The 17,911-nt window shown below is 40.3% G+C and overlaps 1 protein-coding gene across 1 annotated transcript in view; it reads right to left on the bottom strand.

The window, feature by feature from the left end:
* The window catches only part of zswim5 (zinc finger, SWIM-type containing 5), a 243,479-nt gene that overhangs the window by 54,399 nt on the left and 171,169 nt on the right, over positions 1-17,911 (bottom strand). Inside the window, exon 4 of the mRNA XM_048539381.1 lies at positions 13,453-13,603. Within this exon, the coding sequence (XP_048395338.1) occupies positions 13,453-13,603 (151 nt within the window). The remainder of the gene's footprint in view (positions 1-13,452; positions 13,604-17,911) is intronic.

Raw genomic sequence — 17,911 nt, 5'->3', positions numbered from 1 at the left:
AAAATTAATTAGGTCATGTAAATTGAAAAGGCAGAGTGAATTAAAAGAAGTCTTAACCTTTTCCATTCCTTTTTGTGATTATCTTAAATTTGTTCTCTCACCATTACTATGAGACCGTGAAGCCAATCCATCACCATTTATTTTATTGGAATAGCTTATAATCTTAAAGATTGCAATCAGGTGACATTTATCATTATTAGTTGCAGCTAAAAAGCCCATCTTCTCATGTCTTCCTTCATAACTGTAGCCGTCAATTCCAGCAACACACTTCTCATTATCCTCATACCATTCTTATTGTGGGGCATTCAAAACAGGCCAACCACAATGCAAATAATATTGCACAAATTCAACGTTACTTCCTTGCTTTTCTTTTCAATGCTGTTGAACACATGACCAGTGATTCCATTCATGGCCTTGTTTGCTTGTATTCTTACTTCCAACAGCACGAGTATCCATATATCCAAACTCCTCTCTTTATTTAAAATCTGACCTTCTCAAAGACAATTTCTTTCGACATTCTTGCTTTCAATAGGTACTACTTCACATTTTATTTCTGAAAGCCACGTCCATCATCCTTAAATGCTCTCTGATGAAGGGTCTAGGCCTGAAACGTCAGCTTTTGTGCTCCTGAGATGCTGCTTGGCCTGCTGTGTTCATCCAGCTTCACACTTTATTATCTTGGATTCTCCAGCATCTGCAGTTCCCATTATCTCTCCATCATCCTAATGTTCCGTTTCCTAGGTCACAACTTCCTGAAGTCTTTTATCATCCTCATACAATTCACCATGTCTTTCAATTTGTGGTATCAGCAAATTCTAATGTTGATCCATCAACTCCTAAGACCAGATCACTTATGCACATCGTAAATTAGTGCAATTCAAATACAGAGCCGTGTGAAACCCCACTCACTGTATCTTTCCACTTGAAGAAATAACCTTTCACTGTAACCTCAACTTGTTGCCCTGCAACCATCTCTATCTTTTATATTGTCATATTTTACTTAGTGAGGATAAAGGCACATGACAGAAAGTCTTTTATGTGGTACATTATCAGAATTTTTTGAAAATCTACCAAATACATCTTTGCATCTGCTTCATCTCTCCTTTGCTATTTCTTCAAACAATATTGCACAGTTGATTGTATGCAGAATATGCACAGATGTGATCTAGTAGCTCGCAGCAGAATAAAAGTGACTGTTCTGCCATTGCTGATATCTTTAAATGCAGATACATTACAGAAAAGGTGAACAAATGGGCAAAAATATGTCAAGTGGAGTATAAAAACGAGAAAGATGTGAAGTTGGCAGAGAGAATGAAAGAGCAGTGCATTGCTTAAACAGAGAGCAACTACAGAATTTTGAGGGGTAGAGAGATTTAGTTGTTGAGTGTGTGAATCACAAAACATCAGTATGTAGGTACACCACATAATCAAGAAGGCTAATGGGATGCTGTACTTTATTACAAATGGAATTGAATATAAAAGGAAACTTTAATTATGCAACACATTGGTGAGACCACATTTGAAATACTGTGTGGTTTGGGTCTCTTATTTAAAAGAAGGATGTAAATGCGTTGAAAGCAGATCAGAGCAAGTTTACTAGATGAATATCCAGAATAAGTGGATTGCATTACAAGGATAGGCTGGACAGGCCGGGCTTGTTTCCAGCGGAGCTTGACTTGAGACATGACTTGATTAAAATGTAAAAGATTCCAAGTGGTCTTTACAAGTTGTATATGGGATGGATGTGTCCAAAACTAGGGGCACTGTTGTTCAAATATGGATCAGCCTTTTGAAACAAGGATGAAGAGAACTTTTTCCTTTCAGTGGATTTTGCAATTTTTGCAATTTTGCAATTTTGGAAGCCTGCCTCAGAAGACAATGGAGATGAGGTTGTTGAGTACGTTCAGGGCAGTGGTAGATAGATTCTGGTTAGTCAGGGAAATTAAAAATTATCAGATGTGGGCAGGAATGTAGACTTGCAAACACAATCAGATCACCAAATGAATACTGAATAGCAGAGGAGGTTCAACAGGTCAAATGATGTACTTCTGCTATTTTGGATGTCCATACAACAACTTAGCGGAGCACTTTTTTTGAAAAATATACAAACCCAAATATTTTAGCTCGAAATATCCACCTCTGAAAAGTACTCATTCATCAATTTCTCAGCTCTTTTCACCTACATATGCATTGACCATAGAAGATTCTCCAGACAGTGTCTGATCTGTATAGTTCCATTACGTTCAAATTATTGAGTTTCTTGGTTGGGATTTCAGTTTTATGTTAGTCACTTAATTATTCCCAGTATAAAAGAAATCTCTTCAAGTGTAACTAAGATAAATAGCAATACTTATTGACACAGAAATATGGCATTTGGCCCAATCAATTTGAGCTAACATTTGTCAAGCACATGACCAAACAGTCCTAATTACATTATTTAATCTTTCATCTACTTTTCTTTCATCTTGTCTTGAATGTTGACAGTTTTCTTGCCTCAACTAACATGCCTAGAAGCCCCTTGTACATTTAATGTTGTACATATAACCCCTTGTTCAACTTCCTCAACAGGAAAATAAATATGCTTCTATTTACACCGTCAGATCCATTCATAAATTTAAACAATTAGATGGTCCACCTGTAATTTACTTTGCTCTCTTGGACCATCTTGGAAAAAAAGATTCAATTTCTCAATTATCTTCTATCTTCATTTCCTCATTAATTAGGATGCTGACTGGCAAATGACTTATACAGTCTCTAAGATTCTTGTTACAACCGAGACTGGAGGAGGACACTGTTGTTTTAAACTGAATTCTTCACTGATTGCAACTTAAAGTAAAAAAATATTCAAGTTACCATGATAGCCAATTAAATAACTTTTCCACACGAGGTCTTAAAGCAATCAGGTCTGTCAACCAACTCTCTTAAACACAGTTATTAGTTTATTATTAAAAAAAATACTTATTCAACGAAGGTGCAATAAGTTGTTAACATACACAGAGTAAAGTAGATATGTAAATACTTATCCCTCCAAACAGTCCAAAAGTACCCGTGCACCACCATGCATACTCTTCAGTAAAAGAGAAAAAAATAGATTACTCTGCAGAAATTGGCTTTATGCAAAACAAAATCCTTAGATCATGGGTTTAATAGTGAAGGAAAAAAGATAGAGCATAGAATGTTTGGAAGACTATTGCTCTGACGTTCTGGCATGTGTGGTCAAGTCATTAATCATGCACCGTTGTCTGGCACAGCTGGTTCAGGAAATACAATACTGAGACTTCCTCTAATCACATTTTCAAAACAAAAAGTAAGTTTCACTCTGGACATAGAAGGAGGGTTCTTTCAGAAATAAGAGATCAGCTGAACAGTTGTTCCTCACAGGCTTTTTGATGCCACCTCATTTTAGATACCAAAGCACTCTCCATCCAGTTATCGTATGAAGATGGATCTTCAGCAAAGCAAACTATCTCCAGTCACGTGATTTCTGCGAAACCTTGATTTGAAAAAACCTCAATGCCCACAGTGACCTTTCAACTTCTCAAAGAAACCATTCTCAGATATTTTCATAATACTTGAAATAACAGTTTTTCTACAACGTTTCAAAACTTAATATATCGAACATGAAAAATCTCATAGCACACTCAATACCATTCCTTGGCTTCTATATTTTACTCCTTCTGATAAAAACTAGAATTCTATTTTTTTTAAAAATAGCCTTATTGACCTGGTATATTGTTCTAGCAATTTTAAATCGTTTTGGTCTTTCACAGCACCAAGCATAGCTATATTCAGCATAAACCTACTATTTGTATAAACAAAAACAATCACCCCCACTTAATGACATAGGACACCAACTGACATTTGTTTGCAAATTTCCCAAGTTATCAATTTCCTTTAACAGCTTCCTTTGGTCTTCAAAAGAATTACAGGTACCATCACTTTGGCATTTCTTGAAAGTGTCGTCAGCACACCTTCTAGGCCTACATCAAAACTGTTATACACAGAGACCTGGGACACCATGACCAAGTCACAACCACTGTTAAAAACTGCCCTCAACGCCAGCCTTCATGTACAACCAATTTGTAATACAGTTTGTTATCCTTTCAGATATATACAGGAAAATTGGAATAGAGGATTTTTTAAAATAAAGTTATTTTTAATTGTGTACATTTATTGGGGAAGATTCACTGTTACAAACTATACCTTACAAATCATCCAGAAGAATTAAGACCCTCCTGTTCTGATTCCCACCTCTAGCAAACAAATCTCTCAAAAAATACAGGTACAGACTGCACAGCGCCTACAACACAGTTTTGTTCTCTCACGGCATGTGGCATCGCTGGCCCAGTCAGCATTTATTGCATATCCCTAGTTGCTCTGAGGATGGTGGTGAGCTGCCTTCTTGAACAACTGCAGGTTGAGCCACAATACCATTAAAGGGATTGCAGTTCCAGGATATTGGCCTACCAACAGTGAAGGAATGGCGATATTTTTCCAAGTCAGGATCATGAGTTGCTTGGAGGGAAACTTGCATGGCATAGTGTTCCTATTATCTGCTGCCCATGGCTGATCAATTGAATTTCTTGTCACATGTACAGAAATACATTGAAAAAGATTTGCTTGAGAGTGGTACAGGCAGATCACAGGTGTACAGATCAAAAAGACTTACAGACATATGGGTTATGTTGCAGATTACATTATTTGAGGCTATCGTCCATTCAACTATCTGATAATGGTCAGAAATAAGCTGTACCCGCTGGTGTGGGTGTTCAAGCTCCTGTATCTCCTACTTGACGGAAGAGGTTGTAGGAGGTTATTACCGGAGTGCGGTGGGTCTTTGATAATGTTGGTCACCTTTCTGCGGCAGCGAACCATGTAAATAGAGCCCATGGATGGAAGGTTGGCTTCCATGATGGTCTGGGCTGTGCACACCACCTTCTGTAGTTTCTTAGAGTCCTGAACAGTGCAGTTGCCATACCAGGCTGTTACGCACCCGTACAGTATGCTTTCAATGTCCTTCTAGATTGTAGCGGTTGTGGGTTTGGAAGGGCAAATGTTACAACTCCATTTGCCTGGACGAGTGCAGCTCCAAGAGCACTCAAGAAGCTTGACACCATCCAGACAAAGCAGCCCACTTGATTGGCACCACATCCACAAACATCTACTTCCTCCACCTCCAACGCTCAGTAACAGCAGTGTGGAGTAGTGCATCGCTTTCCTGATTTGTGCCTTGTATCTGGCAAACAGGCCTTGCTGCATTTGGGCATAAATTGCTTCAATATCTGAAAAGTTGTGAACGATGCTGCACATTGTGCAATTATTGGTGAACATCTCCACTTCTGAGCTTACAATAGAGGGAAAGTCATTGATGAAGCGCCTAGGACATGACCTTGAGGGACCCCCACAGTGATGTCCTGGAGCTGAGATGACCACAATCACAGCCATCTTCCTCCGTACCAACTATGTCTCTAACTAATAGAGAGAGGTTTATCTCCTGATTCCCATCGACTCCAGTCTTGCTGGGTGCATTAATGCCACCATCAGTCAAATGTGGCCTTGATGTTGAGGGCAGTCACTTTCGCCTCAGCTCTTTTCAGAATTCAGCTCTTTTGTCCACATTTAAACCAAGGCTGTAATGAGGTCAGGAGCTGAGCGGCCCTGGTAGAACTCAAACTGAGTGTCAGCAAGCAAGTTATTGCTGAGCAGGTGCTGCTTGATCGCACTGTTGATGACACCTTCTACCACTTTACTGATGATTGAGAGTTTCTGATGGGGCAGTAACTGGTTGGATTTGTCCTGCTTTTTGGGTATAGGTCATACCTGGGCAATTTGTGGCAAACTATGCAGTTGCAGGAAAGTTGCTCATTGTCATCAACCGTGATATTCTCCAATGTTTGGGGGAAACGAATGGTTAAGAACAGACCATCAATTCCTATATCCATGGTGGGTGGAGGGGGGGGGGGGGGGGGGGGGGAGGTAAAATGTTGTGTAAAGGTGGGCAAAGGGAAATTTCAAAGTGAAAGCAAGCAGATTCAAGTTATTAAAGAACATGTGCATACACTGAATTCTTCCATAAATAATTGAGCACAAAGCTGCAGTGAGGCATTCCACTAAGCAAATAAAAAAGGGCTAAATTATCATCAGTCCACAGACGAGAAATGCAATTTGATTCTGTTCTGTTGGAACTGTAAACCCTTCACCGTTGGTCAATGGATTCATCATATTTATGCCACAGTAAAGCTGTGTTGCCTAAAACAGAGTCTGCTGTAGCTGAATAATCACCAACTTGTCCAACTAGGCTTTGGAATTAATTCCTTCCCTTCCACCACCGATACCTACCCACCACCCCTCCACCACTTCACCTTTGCATACTAGAAGCTTACTCAGAAGACATCCTGAACCAAACGTACGACCAAAGATTCTGATTAAGCTCAGATTTTGGATTCATTTTGTATAAAGATGCCATTTTTCTCCTGTAACATGCAATTAGGTTTTAATTTTCAACCACAATACTGCGGAGACAGAAATAGGAGTTATTGGTTTCTAATTGTCAAGAAAATCCAGGACAGAACAAAAATCATTTAATTCTCTTTTGTAGCTCTTGTTTAAATGAAATATTATGTTATGATAAAGATACAAGCAAATTCAATATAGAGCTGCACAGTAATTTCTGACAATTGAGACATGTTTCCCAACCACGGAACATGAATAAAATTTTATTTCTCTTGAGACAACCATATTCAACAAAATGAATATTTAAAATTTGTTCATGGGGTATGGATATCAGTGGCTAGGCCAGCATTTACTGTACGTCAAGGACACCATCTGATTTCAGTTGACGAATCTGGACAGAATTGGGTGCTGGGGGCTGATCAGAGTCAGGAGGTCCATAGTGTTACAGTCCTTAGAGTGGACCACAGTCAGTCCTGCAGGTCCAGGGAAACCAGTTTGCAGAGCAATGGCAAGTCTCTCAGGAAGCTGCACAGAATTCAAATCAGGCATCTAGTCAGTCTTCAGTTGGGGTTGTCTTTCCATATTGATCTGCGAGATCCACAGCATTATATCAAGTAGGAAACTGAGAATATTCTCCAGGAGGAACAGCACCTTTAGTATCCTACAGTGCACCACTGGCAGCCAAAACAACACAGCTCTCTGATGAAGGGTCTAGGCCTGAAATGTCAGCTTTTGCGCTCCTGAGATGCTGCTTGGCCTGCTGTGTTCATCCAGCTTCACACTTTGTTATCTTGGAATTCTCCAGCATCTGCAGTTCCCATTATCTCTGATCACAACACAGGCATGACTTCTTAGTAAACTTGGTCGATGAAACAGAGTTGAGTGTAGTTGTCGTTCATGAATTATAAACGTTTTTACACTGATGAGGTCAATATCCCCTGCTTATTCCCAACTGCAAATGTAACTTACCACTTTGTTCTTTTTTGCTTTTCCCGCTTAATAAAGGGCTTAAGTAACAAACTTATGGAAGCTTTCACAAATTCCGATGCTCCCCCAATCAACGACAAAGTTCCGTGCTAGTATGGATGCAATGGAAAGGATAGCTATTATTCAGACAGGTCTCCTGTGGTCCTGAGGATGGCTAGCCTCCGTAATTTCATTCTGGTAGCTACGTTTAAAATGACAGTTACTCAAAAAGCTGATGAAGGAAAAATGTGATATTATTTTTTTAAAATGTGGTGATGTATTTACTTTAAAGTCCATGTCACCTGTGTAGCCTGGGGGCTTTCTTTCCCCTCTTACTCCCACAACATTGAAGTGCAGTCTCAGGATCTACACATGGAGTGGTGCGAACCTGTCTAAATGTGAAGCCCATTGGTCTGAAGTGTTTGGGTGTTAGGAGTGATAGAATAGTGGATCAGGGTATCGTGGAGGGAGTGGCCCCTGCAGAATACTGACAGTGGAGGAAAAGGGGAGATGTATTCAGTAGTAACCTGGAGGTGGCAGAAATAGTCCAGAATAGAATGCAGCGATGTGGATGGAAAGTTGGATATCGTCTAGGCCCATTATTGTTCTGGGAAAAAAATGGATACCTGGACTTCAATAGTTAAATTACGATGACAGATTACACAAATTATGCTCAGAGATAGCAAGAATTGCAGATGCAGGAGTCAGAGATAACACAGTGTGGAGTTAGAGGAACACAGCAGGACAGGTTACATCAGAGGAGCAGGGAAGTTGATCCTGACCTGAAATGTCAGCTTTCCTGCTCCTCTGATGCTGCCTGGCCTGCTGAGTTCCTCCAGCTCCACACTGTGTTCTATCTTATACAAATTACGCATGTTTTCTCCTGAGTTTAGAAGGTTAAGGGGTGATCTGACTGAAATCTCCAAGATATAACAGGAAAAGACTGCATAGATTAAAAAAAAAGTATTTCCTCTAGTTGCGGATTCTAGAACCAGTGGGTATAGTCCAAGAATTAGGGCCAGATCATTCAGGAGAGATGTTAGGGAGCACTCCCAACATTTGAAACACTCTTCCAAAAATGGCAGTGGATGCACTATCAACATTAACTCTGAGACAGATCATTTTTGTTAAGCAAATGTATCAAGAGATATGGATAATATGGAGTTAAGCCACAGATCAGCCATGATCTCACTGAATGGTGGAACAGGTCCAAGAGGCTGAGTAGCCTGCTCCTGTTCCTGTGAAAGAGTGAGGGCAGAAGTACTGGAAATTAGTCAGACATAGCTGAGGGGTCTGTCCATTCTGGTACTGGTGGGACATTAGTGAGGGTGGGTGGGACGAGAGAGACTGAGAGAGGGAAACTTGGCTGAGGAACAAGTAGGACATGTTGGAGCCACTCTGGGTAAAAGGTGGCATCATTGGAACAGATGAGATGGGGCAGCACTGTGGCTTAATGGTTAGCACCGCTGCCTCATAGCTACAGGGAGTTCTGTTCAATTTCACCCTCCGGCAACTGTGTGCGGAGTATGCACATTCCCCCCCCCCAATGTCTGTGCAGGTTTCCTCAGAATGCTCCAAAGCTGTGCAGGTTAGGTGGATTGGCCATGCTAAACTGCCTGTAGTGTCCACATATGTACAGGTTAGGTGGATTAGCCATGGGAAATGCAGCAATAGGGTAGGTATAGGTGGGATGCTCTTCAGAGGGTCTGTGCAGACTTGACAGGCTGAATGGCCTTCTTCCACATTGCAGGATTCTATGGACCCTAGAAAACTGGGAGAATGGAATGCAGTCATTACAGGAAGTGGGTTGTGAAGAAATGTAGTTGAGCTAACTGTGGGATTTGGTGGCTTTGTAGTGGATATTGGTAGACAGCCTACCCTAGAAATAGAAAGATAGAAGTCAGGGAAAGGAAGCGAAGATTCAAAGATGGACCAGGTGATGGTGAAGGAAGCATGGAAGCCCACCATTTTCCAACTCTTTCAGTTCTGAAGAGAAGTTATGCCACACTTGAAGCATTAATTCTTGTTCACTGATGGCAGGTTTTCCAGCATTTTCAGCTTTTCTTTCACATCCCCCAACTAATAGTTTTAATCTAGAATATGCTTAAAGAAGGAAACACATCAGCACATGCAGAAATTCTTCATATAAAAGATTTAGGTACAGAACAACCTAGAATTATAAATACCACCTTTTTTACATTTATGAAAAGAATTGTACCTTCTGGTTACAAATTGGTTCCATTAATATTACGAGCCATGCACTCTCACTAGTGCACAAATGAGAAGTAAATAGAGCATATCACATCAGCAAAGATGCAGAATGACATTTAAATGTTTTGCAACAAATTGAATGTAATCTCAATGTTTGGTAATATACCCACTTACAAATCAGCTCACTTACTCTATTTTGCAAATAAAAATGAATAAGTTAAAATAATTTAAATATTCTTTTTAAAAAATCACACTAATTTGTCCCAAAGTACAAATGTGAACTTCAGGAAAAATCTTTCATCTTTCTGCTGGAAATGTTGCAGTTACATGATCTGGACATTCATGTCAGCATCTGCAAATCTTAGCTCTACTTTTCATATTTTTTTCCAGTTAAGGGAACGCATGATGGGGGAGGACCTGTCATGGTGAGGTTGGGCGGACTGATATTTGTGGTGAAGGCCCCTAGGGTCTGTGATGTGCTTTTCTTTTTCCTCATAATTTGGAATTCAGTAGTTTAACTTTTTGTTTTTGATTTCGTACTGGCTACATAATGAGCATGGTTTTCACTCCTTTTCTCATTCCCCAGGTACACATTTTGAGTTTGTTTGCATGGGCATTTAAAATGTTTTAACTCTCACCTTTGTACATTCTTTTGTCTCAGAGTCACCGAGCACTTAAAAACAACTTTCAGTCAACTAGTCCATGCCGACCATAATCCCAAACTAAAGAAACCTCACTTGCCTGTGCTTGGCTCACATCCCTCCAAACATTTCTTATTCACGTACGTATCTATTCATGTACTTTTAAACGTTGTCACTGTACCTGCATCCCCTACTTCCTTTGAAAGTTCACTGCACACAAGGACCACGGTCTGTGCAAAATTTGTCCCTCATGTCTTTTTTAAAATCGTTCCCCTTTCATCATAAAATATGCCTCCTTGTTTTGAAATCCCTTACCCGAGGGAAAAAATACCTGCCATTTACTTTATCTACACCCCTCATGATTTTATAAACCTCTATATAAAAAGTCATCCCTCCACCTCGCACACTTCAGTGAGAAAAGTCCTGGCCTATCCTGTCTCTCCCTATAATTCAAACCTTCCATTCCCAGCAGCATCCTGGTAAATCTCTCCTGGACCCTCTCCAGCTTAGTAACAGATAAACCAGAACTGGACACAGAACTCCAGAAGAGGCCTCCGCAATGTCCAGTACAACATCAGTATCATGTCCCAACTCTGATACTCAAAAAGGTCTGAGCATTGAAGGCAATCATGCTAAATGCCTTCTTAAAACATCCTATCTATATGTGTTGCAAACTTCAAAGAATTATATACCTGAACCCCTAGGTCTCTGTTTTGCAACACTACCCAAGGCTCTACTTTTAATTGTACAAGTCTTGCTTTTTTATAAAAAAACCAGAATACAATACTTCAAATTTATCCAAATTAAACTCCATATCCACTCTTGCTTTAAATCTCTATTTAATCCTAACCAACAATGTCTTACATCATTGGTATGAGGACTTTACCGCATCTTCACCACTCCTCTCCCTAACTGATGTTGTGATTTATACCCTTCCCTTCCTTTAAAGCAGTTTCTTTCTACCTATTAAGAAGGTGATCTTCAATTCTACAGAGTTGAAATGTAGAAACCTAAAACATCACAATTTTTCTTTATAAATTTAAAGGTGTTGATTGACTTGCTGTGTATTGCCAAAATTTCAAAATTTTCCATTTTACTTATACATTTGTTTCATGTTTATTAATTACTTTTTCTGAATGACAACAGAAATTTGATATCTGGTCACAAGATTAACCTTGTGATTGCTGAAATTGGCCTGGTGAAAAGGTCACCATAACTAGTTTTTGAGATCACACCCTCTGTATGATACAAGACTATAAGAGCATAAGAGATTGGAACTGGAGTAGGCTGTTCAGCCCCTCGTGCCTACTCTGACATTCAACAGGATCCTGATCCGATATTCCTCATATCCACTTTCCTGCATTTTCCCCACGACCCTGGATTCTTTGACCCATCAAGAATTTATCTACCTCAGCCTTAAACATGCACAAGGACTCTGCCCCCACAGCTCTCTGTGGAAAGGAGTCCCAAAAAACTCAATCCTCTGAAGAAGAAATTCCTCCTTAACGTCATCTGAATTGGGGGCCTTTATGCCCTCTTGTCCAAGGCTCTTCTAAAGTGGGGTAGGGGCGGAAATGGGGCATCCTATCTGCATTTACCCTGTCAAACCCCTTAAGAATCCTGTGTTTTTCCATGAGGTTACCTCTCATTCTTCTAAACTCCAGTGAATGGAGTCCCAACTTGTTTAGTCTTTCCTCATAAGACAGCCCTTCCACACTGAGGATGATCCTTGCAAATCTTCTCTGAACTGCATCCAATGAAGTTACATCTCTCCTTAAATAAGGGCACCAAAACTGCTCACAGTGCTCCAGATGTGATCTCACCAGCACCTTGTACAGTTGCAATGAGACCTTCCTACTCTCTTGTCCGGTGACAAGTGGTGTCCTGCAGGGTTCAGTTTTGGGGCCACAGCTGTTCACCTTATATATTAATGATCTGGATGAAGGGACTGGGGGCATTCTGGCGAAGTTTGCCGATGATATGAAGGTAGGTGGACAGGCAGGTAGTACTGAGGAGGTGGGGAGGCTGCAGAAAGATTTAGACAGTTTAGGAGAGTGGTCCAGGAAATGGCTGATGAAATTCAAACTGAGCAAATGCAAGGTTTTGCACTTTGCAAAAAAGAATACAGGCATGGACTATTTTCTAAACGGTGAGAAAATTCGTAAAGCAGAAGTACAAAGGGATCTGGGAGTGTTGGTCCAGGATTCTCTAAAGGTTAACTTGCAGGTAGAGTCCGTGATTAAGAAAGCGATGTAATGTTGTCATTTATCTCAAGAGGGTTGGAATAGAAAAGCAGCGATGTGCTTCTGAAATTTTATAAAGCTCTAGTTAGGTTCCATTTAGAATACAGTGTTCAATTTTGGGCCCCACACCTCAGGGAAGGACAAACTGGCACTGGAGTGTGTCCAGCGGAGATTTGCACGGATGATCCCTGGAATGGTAGGTTTAACGTACGAAGAATGGCTGAGGATCCTGGGATTGTATTCATTGGAGTTTAGAAGGTTGAGGGGAGATCTAATAGAAACTTACAAGCTAATGTATGGCTTACAAAGGGTGGACGCTGGGAAGTTGTTTCCGTTAAGGGGGGAGACTAGGACCCGTGGGCACAGCCTTAGAATTAGAGGGGGTAAATTTAAAATGGAAATGAAGAGACATTTCTTCAGCCAGAGAGTGGTGGGCTTGTGGAATTCATTACCAAGGAGTGCAGTGGAGGCCAGGACGTTAAATGTCTTCAAGGCAGAGATTGATAAATTCTTGATCTCACAAGGAATCGAGGGCTACGGGGAGAGTGCAGGGAAGTGGAATTGAAATGCCTATCAGCCATGATGAAATGGTGGAGTGGACCCGATGGGCCGAATGGCCTTACTTCGACTCCTATGTCCTATGGTCTTATTACTCCAACCCCCTTGAAATAAGGACTAACATTCCATTAATCTTCCCGATTACATGCTATACTTGTGTGCTAGCTTTCCGAGTTTTATGCATTTGTACCCCCAGGTCCCTTTGTGTTGCAGCTTCTGCTTTTGCTCCAGGGTCCTAAAGACATTACACAATGGCATTTAACAGAAAAGGGACGCTCAGGTTGCATGTATAGAAGGTCTTTAATGAAGTCAATGCTGGAAAGAGGAGCTGATGTTAAAATACTCCATTGTTTGCTGACTGCTTTCTGCTGAGCACTTACCCAACTCATCCCAAAGCTGTCGGCACTTGTCTGTCATGCCCGTGCCTTGCTGCCTCCAGAGGGAAAGTCGTGGATCAGCCATAAACTGTTCAGTTATCAATGTCAACATCCTAGCACCATTTGAATCCCTCATCTTCAGCATTTCTCGTACCTGCGGTTGATAACATGTAAAATCAGTAATCAGAATGAAAACAATGTTTATCCAGCTGGTGCTGCCATTCGGGTTCCAATGTACAAATACATTAAATAAACTTTTCCTTTCTTGTGGAGTTGAATTGTGATGCCTTTGGCTTTCCTCAAGTTTAGCTGAAAGATATTACGGATTACTGCCCATCCACACTGCAGTCATGGCAGTACAAAATCAGTGAGCAAATAGAGCATGGTTGTAGATATGGATAGTTGGATCTAATTTACATAAGATGTTGGACCAGATCTCTTTTTCAGGAAATGATGATGCCATAGAAAGGGAAGTGGATGACAGGTTAAGTAACTCAAGATAAAGGAACAATCCTCTCCCTGAAAGAAGGATGTGATCAGCTGTGTTAAAGGCTGCAAAAGAAATTTGGGAAGACCAAAAGAGATTATAATGTTCCTCATGATTCTGTTATGATTCTGGCAAGAGAGAAAACATTTGAAAAGAGAGATTCAAACATAAACTGAATTCCAGAAATATGTTTCCAGTTGACATAAGTGCTACAAGGGACACAAATTCAAGCTTAGAAAAGAAAAAGAAGATTTGTTGTAACTAGTTGAATATGTATTATGGTGTATCAGTGAGTCTAGGAAAATTTAAGGGAAAATTGGATAGTGGTTTGCAGGAATAGTTGGTCAAGGTGGATTTGTTTCCGCAACCAGTTTTTTTTAAAATTATGAATTTCCATAATTTCTTGAATTCTGTATTTCCTAAGCTATCACCAACTCATGTTCCTCATAAAAATACAGAGGGGAGTTTAAGGTTTCGCCTAATGACAGTATACAGTTGATTTGTACAAAGTGAATATAAGATTCAGATACTCTTAAGTACACGTATTAAATAAATGTAAATAGTACTTGTCACTATTTGAAAAAAATAGACTGGCAGGCTAATGGATATTGTTAATATTTATCTAAAAGCACACCAGAAGAAGAGACTTCAAAGTTTATATAGCTTTGGTTTTGATAAGAGGATTGAGAAGAAACTCTAACAATGCCATGAAAGGCACTGTAAGAAATTAAAAAAGTGTGAGATCAATAAGCTTCATTGCTCTCTTTGGATAGATTGTGTATCATAGATTGATTTAAAGAGTAATTGAAAATTGCTGGATCATGTTGCTTTATTTCACATTCATTTCTTAATAATTTGATAAATTGTCATGATCTCTATCTTAATTAGTTTGTACAGTTTTGGATTATTTATTATTTTGGTTAGACCCTCAGCATGCGACTCTTATACCTATCATGTTATTCCAGTCATTTGGCTTGTCTTGAGCATCTTATTTTTAAATTTTTTGTAATTATCTCTCTTCCTCATTTAATTGGATCATAGGTCATCCCTTTGCTTGTTATTCAGCTGTTGACACTTTACTCACACCGTCTGACACTTTTGATCACCTGCAGAGACTTATTATTCCACATTCTACTCACACCATTTGTATGATCTTTTGAACTCTCTGTCCGTGATCTTTCTGTCTATAAATTCTGTGCCTGTGCTTTTCTCTCACTTCACCTGACAAAGGGGCTACACTCCAAAAGCTTGTGATTTCAAATAAACCTTTTGGACTATAACCTGGTATCGTGTGACTTCTAATTTTGTCCACACCAGTCCAATACCAGCACCTCCATATCATTTCTCAGCCAGACATATACAAACCCACTAAGGATTTTAGTTATATCAATTCTTATGCGGCGTTGAAACTTTAGAGAGCGTATGCCATTACTGTGATCAAAAAAACTTTGACTTACAAAGTTTCGTATGATTACGCTGTGCAGAAGGAAACGATTCTGCCTTGTTTCTGCTCTGTTTCATAGAGCTACAAATTTCTGTATAAGCTTATTTGTATGAAAAGGCCAATGCTGCCAAATTTTATTTACCAATAACACCAATATTGCTCTGATTCAAGATTAAGTGGAACTGGGAGGGAAACAAAGGCCAATACCATTCAGTGATCAGCCTAACTACTCTAGCCATCAAAGTAGGTATGGATGTTATACCAGGGTCAGAGTGGGTTCAATTCCATAGATAATCTCCTCCTCATGGGAAATAACTGGCCAGCATTCTGGCTGAGGTATATGTATGATGAACATTCAGTCAGCCAACTTGGTGGAGGTCTGCTGGTGTCATAGAACTGTGCCACTGCCTTAAGCAGAAAGTGGGGAAAGGGACAAATGATTTAGAGAGAATTTATACTTTAAGAAAATGAGAACAATTTTTGCTGCACTCTCTCCCCACTCAGGGTGATGGATTGTGTTTGTAATATTAGTCACTTTTTCCTTTCTCTTTCACGCAGTAGCGTAGTGGTATTTTCATGGAAATATAAATCCAGAGACTGAAGTAATACTCAGTGAACCTTGGTTTGAATCTCACCATGGTATGTAGTGGAATGTAAATTTAATGAAATCTGGAATTGTAAGTCTAATAATGACTGAAACCTTTGTTGATACAGTCATTAATAACCTATTTATTCACTAATATCCTTTAAAGGAAGGAAAGTTGTCATCCTTGCCTTGTCTAGTCGACATGTAACTCCAGGCCAACTGCCATTGCAAACTCAGGTCTCTTCATTCAGCAAAGCCCCCTTTATGAACAACTGTGGGCTTGTGCAAAAATTGACAGTCGGACTCATAAACAAGTCAAGCAATGGCCTGACATAGTCATACTCACAGAAATCACATCTTAGGCACGATGTCCCAGAAAACACCACACCATCCCTGGTATCCAGCAGAGGTGGTGGCACAGTGGTACTGAGGGCATCTGAGCAATGACTCCAGACTCCATGAAGTCTCATAGCATCAGGTTAAATGCAGCTAAGGAGACCTCTTATTGGTTGTCACACACTGACACCCCTTAGCTGATGAATCAGTATTTCTTCCATGTTGAGCACCATTTGGAACAGCACTAAAGGTCACAAGTTGCAGAATGTGCTCTAAATGGGGGAGCTTCAAACGTAAACCAAGTGTGGCTTAACAGAGCCCCTACTGACTGGACTGGTTAAGTCCTAAAGAGTGTAGCTTCAAGATTGGGTCTGCAGCAGATTCTGATGGAACCATAGTCTCTTCCTCAACAATCCGCCTACTGTAGATGCAACAGACCACTACAATATCAGCTAGAATATTGACAACTAAGTCATTGTGGAGATCATGTCTGATCTACACATTGAGAATATCTTTCATTGTGTTGTGTAGCACCATCATCATGGGGATGGCGATAGAATTCAAACAGATCTAGGAAATCAAGACTGGCCATCCACGAACAGGTTTGTACTCCAGCACAACCTACAACCTCATGGCCCAGCGTTTCCTTCACTTTACTATTACCATCAAACCAGGGGATCATTCTGGTTCACTGAAGAGTACAGGATGGCATGCCAGGAGCATGACCAGGCATACCTATAAATAAATTATTAACCTGGTAAAGATACAAATTCTCTAACACAGTGAGTGAGACCAAAATATTGTTGTCAGGAAAGAGATAGAGTTCTTGGCGAAAAAAAGAGATCAAAGGGTATGGGGCGAAAGTTAGATGATTCACGATGATCATATTATATCGTGAAGCAGGCTTGAAGGGCCAAATGGCCCACTCCTCGGATTTCTATTTTTCTATTGTCCTGACCAAAACAGCAGAAACAGCGAGTCATAGAAATGGTGAAATGACTCCACAACCAATAAATCTGATGTAGGTTTTGAAATCTTGCCAGATCTAGCAGTGAATGGTAGTGAACAATTAAACAGCTCAGTGGAAGAGGAGCCTTCATTGATGCCCTCTCCTCCATGGTGGGGGAACCAATACATCAGCGTAAAAGATAAGGTGAAGCATCTGCATCAATCCACAGCCAGATGTGCGAGTGGATGATCCATCCTGGCATTCTTAGGAGGTCCCCACTATCACGCATATCAGTCTTCATCCAATTTAATTCATTCCATATGATAAGATCTACAAACAGTTGAAACACTGGAAACTGCAAAGGTCATGAACCCTGTCAGCATTCCAGAAAAGTTAGGAAGTTAGGAAGCATGGACTGGGAGCAGTTGTTCCATGGTAAGGGAACTATAGACATGTGGAGACGGTTTAAGGAACAGTTGTTGCGAGTGATGAGTAAATATGTCCCTCTGAGACAGGCAAGAAGGGGTAAGATTAAGGAACCTTGGATGACGAGAGCGGTGGAGCTTCTAGTGAAAAGGAAGAAGGTAGCTTATGTAAGGTGGAGGAAGCTAGGGTCAAGTTCAGCTAGAGAGGATTACATGCAGGCAAGGAAGGAGCTCA

Source organism: Stegostoma tigrinum, chromosome 8 (genome assembly GCF_030684315.1).
Source record: "Stegostoma tigrinum isolate sSteTig4 chromosome 8, sSteTig4.hap1, whole genome shotgun sequence".
Lineage (NCBI taxonomy): Eukaryota > Metazoa > Chordata > Chondrichthyes > Orectolobiformes > Stegostomatidae > Stegostoma > Stegostoma tigrinum.
Note: the sequence above shows the minus strand (reverse complement) of the source record. Positions and strands in the feature narration are given on the sequence as shown.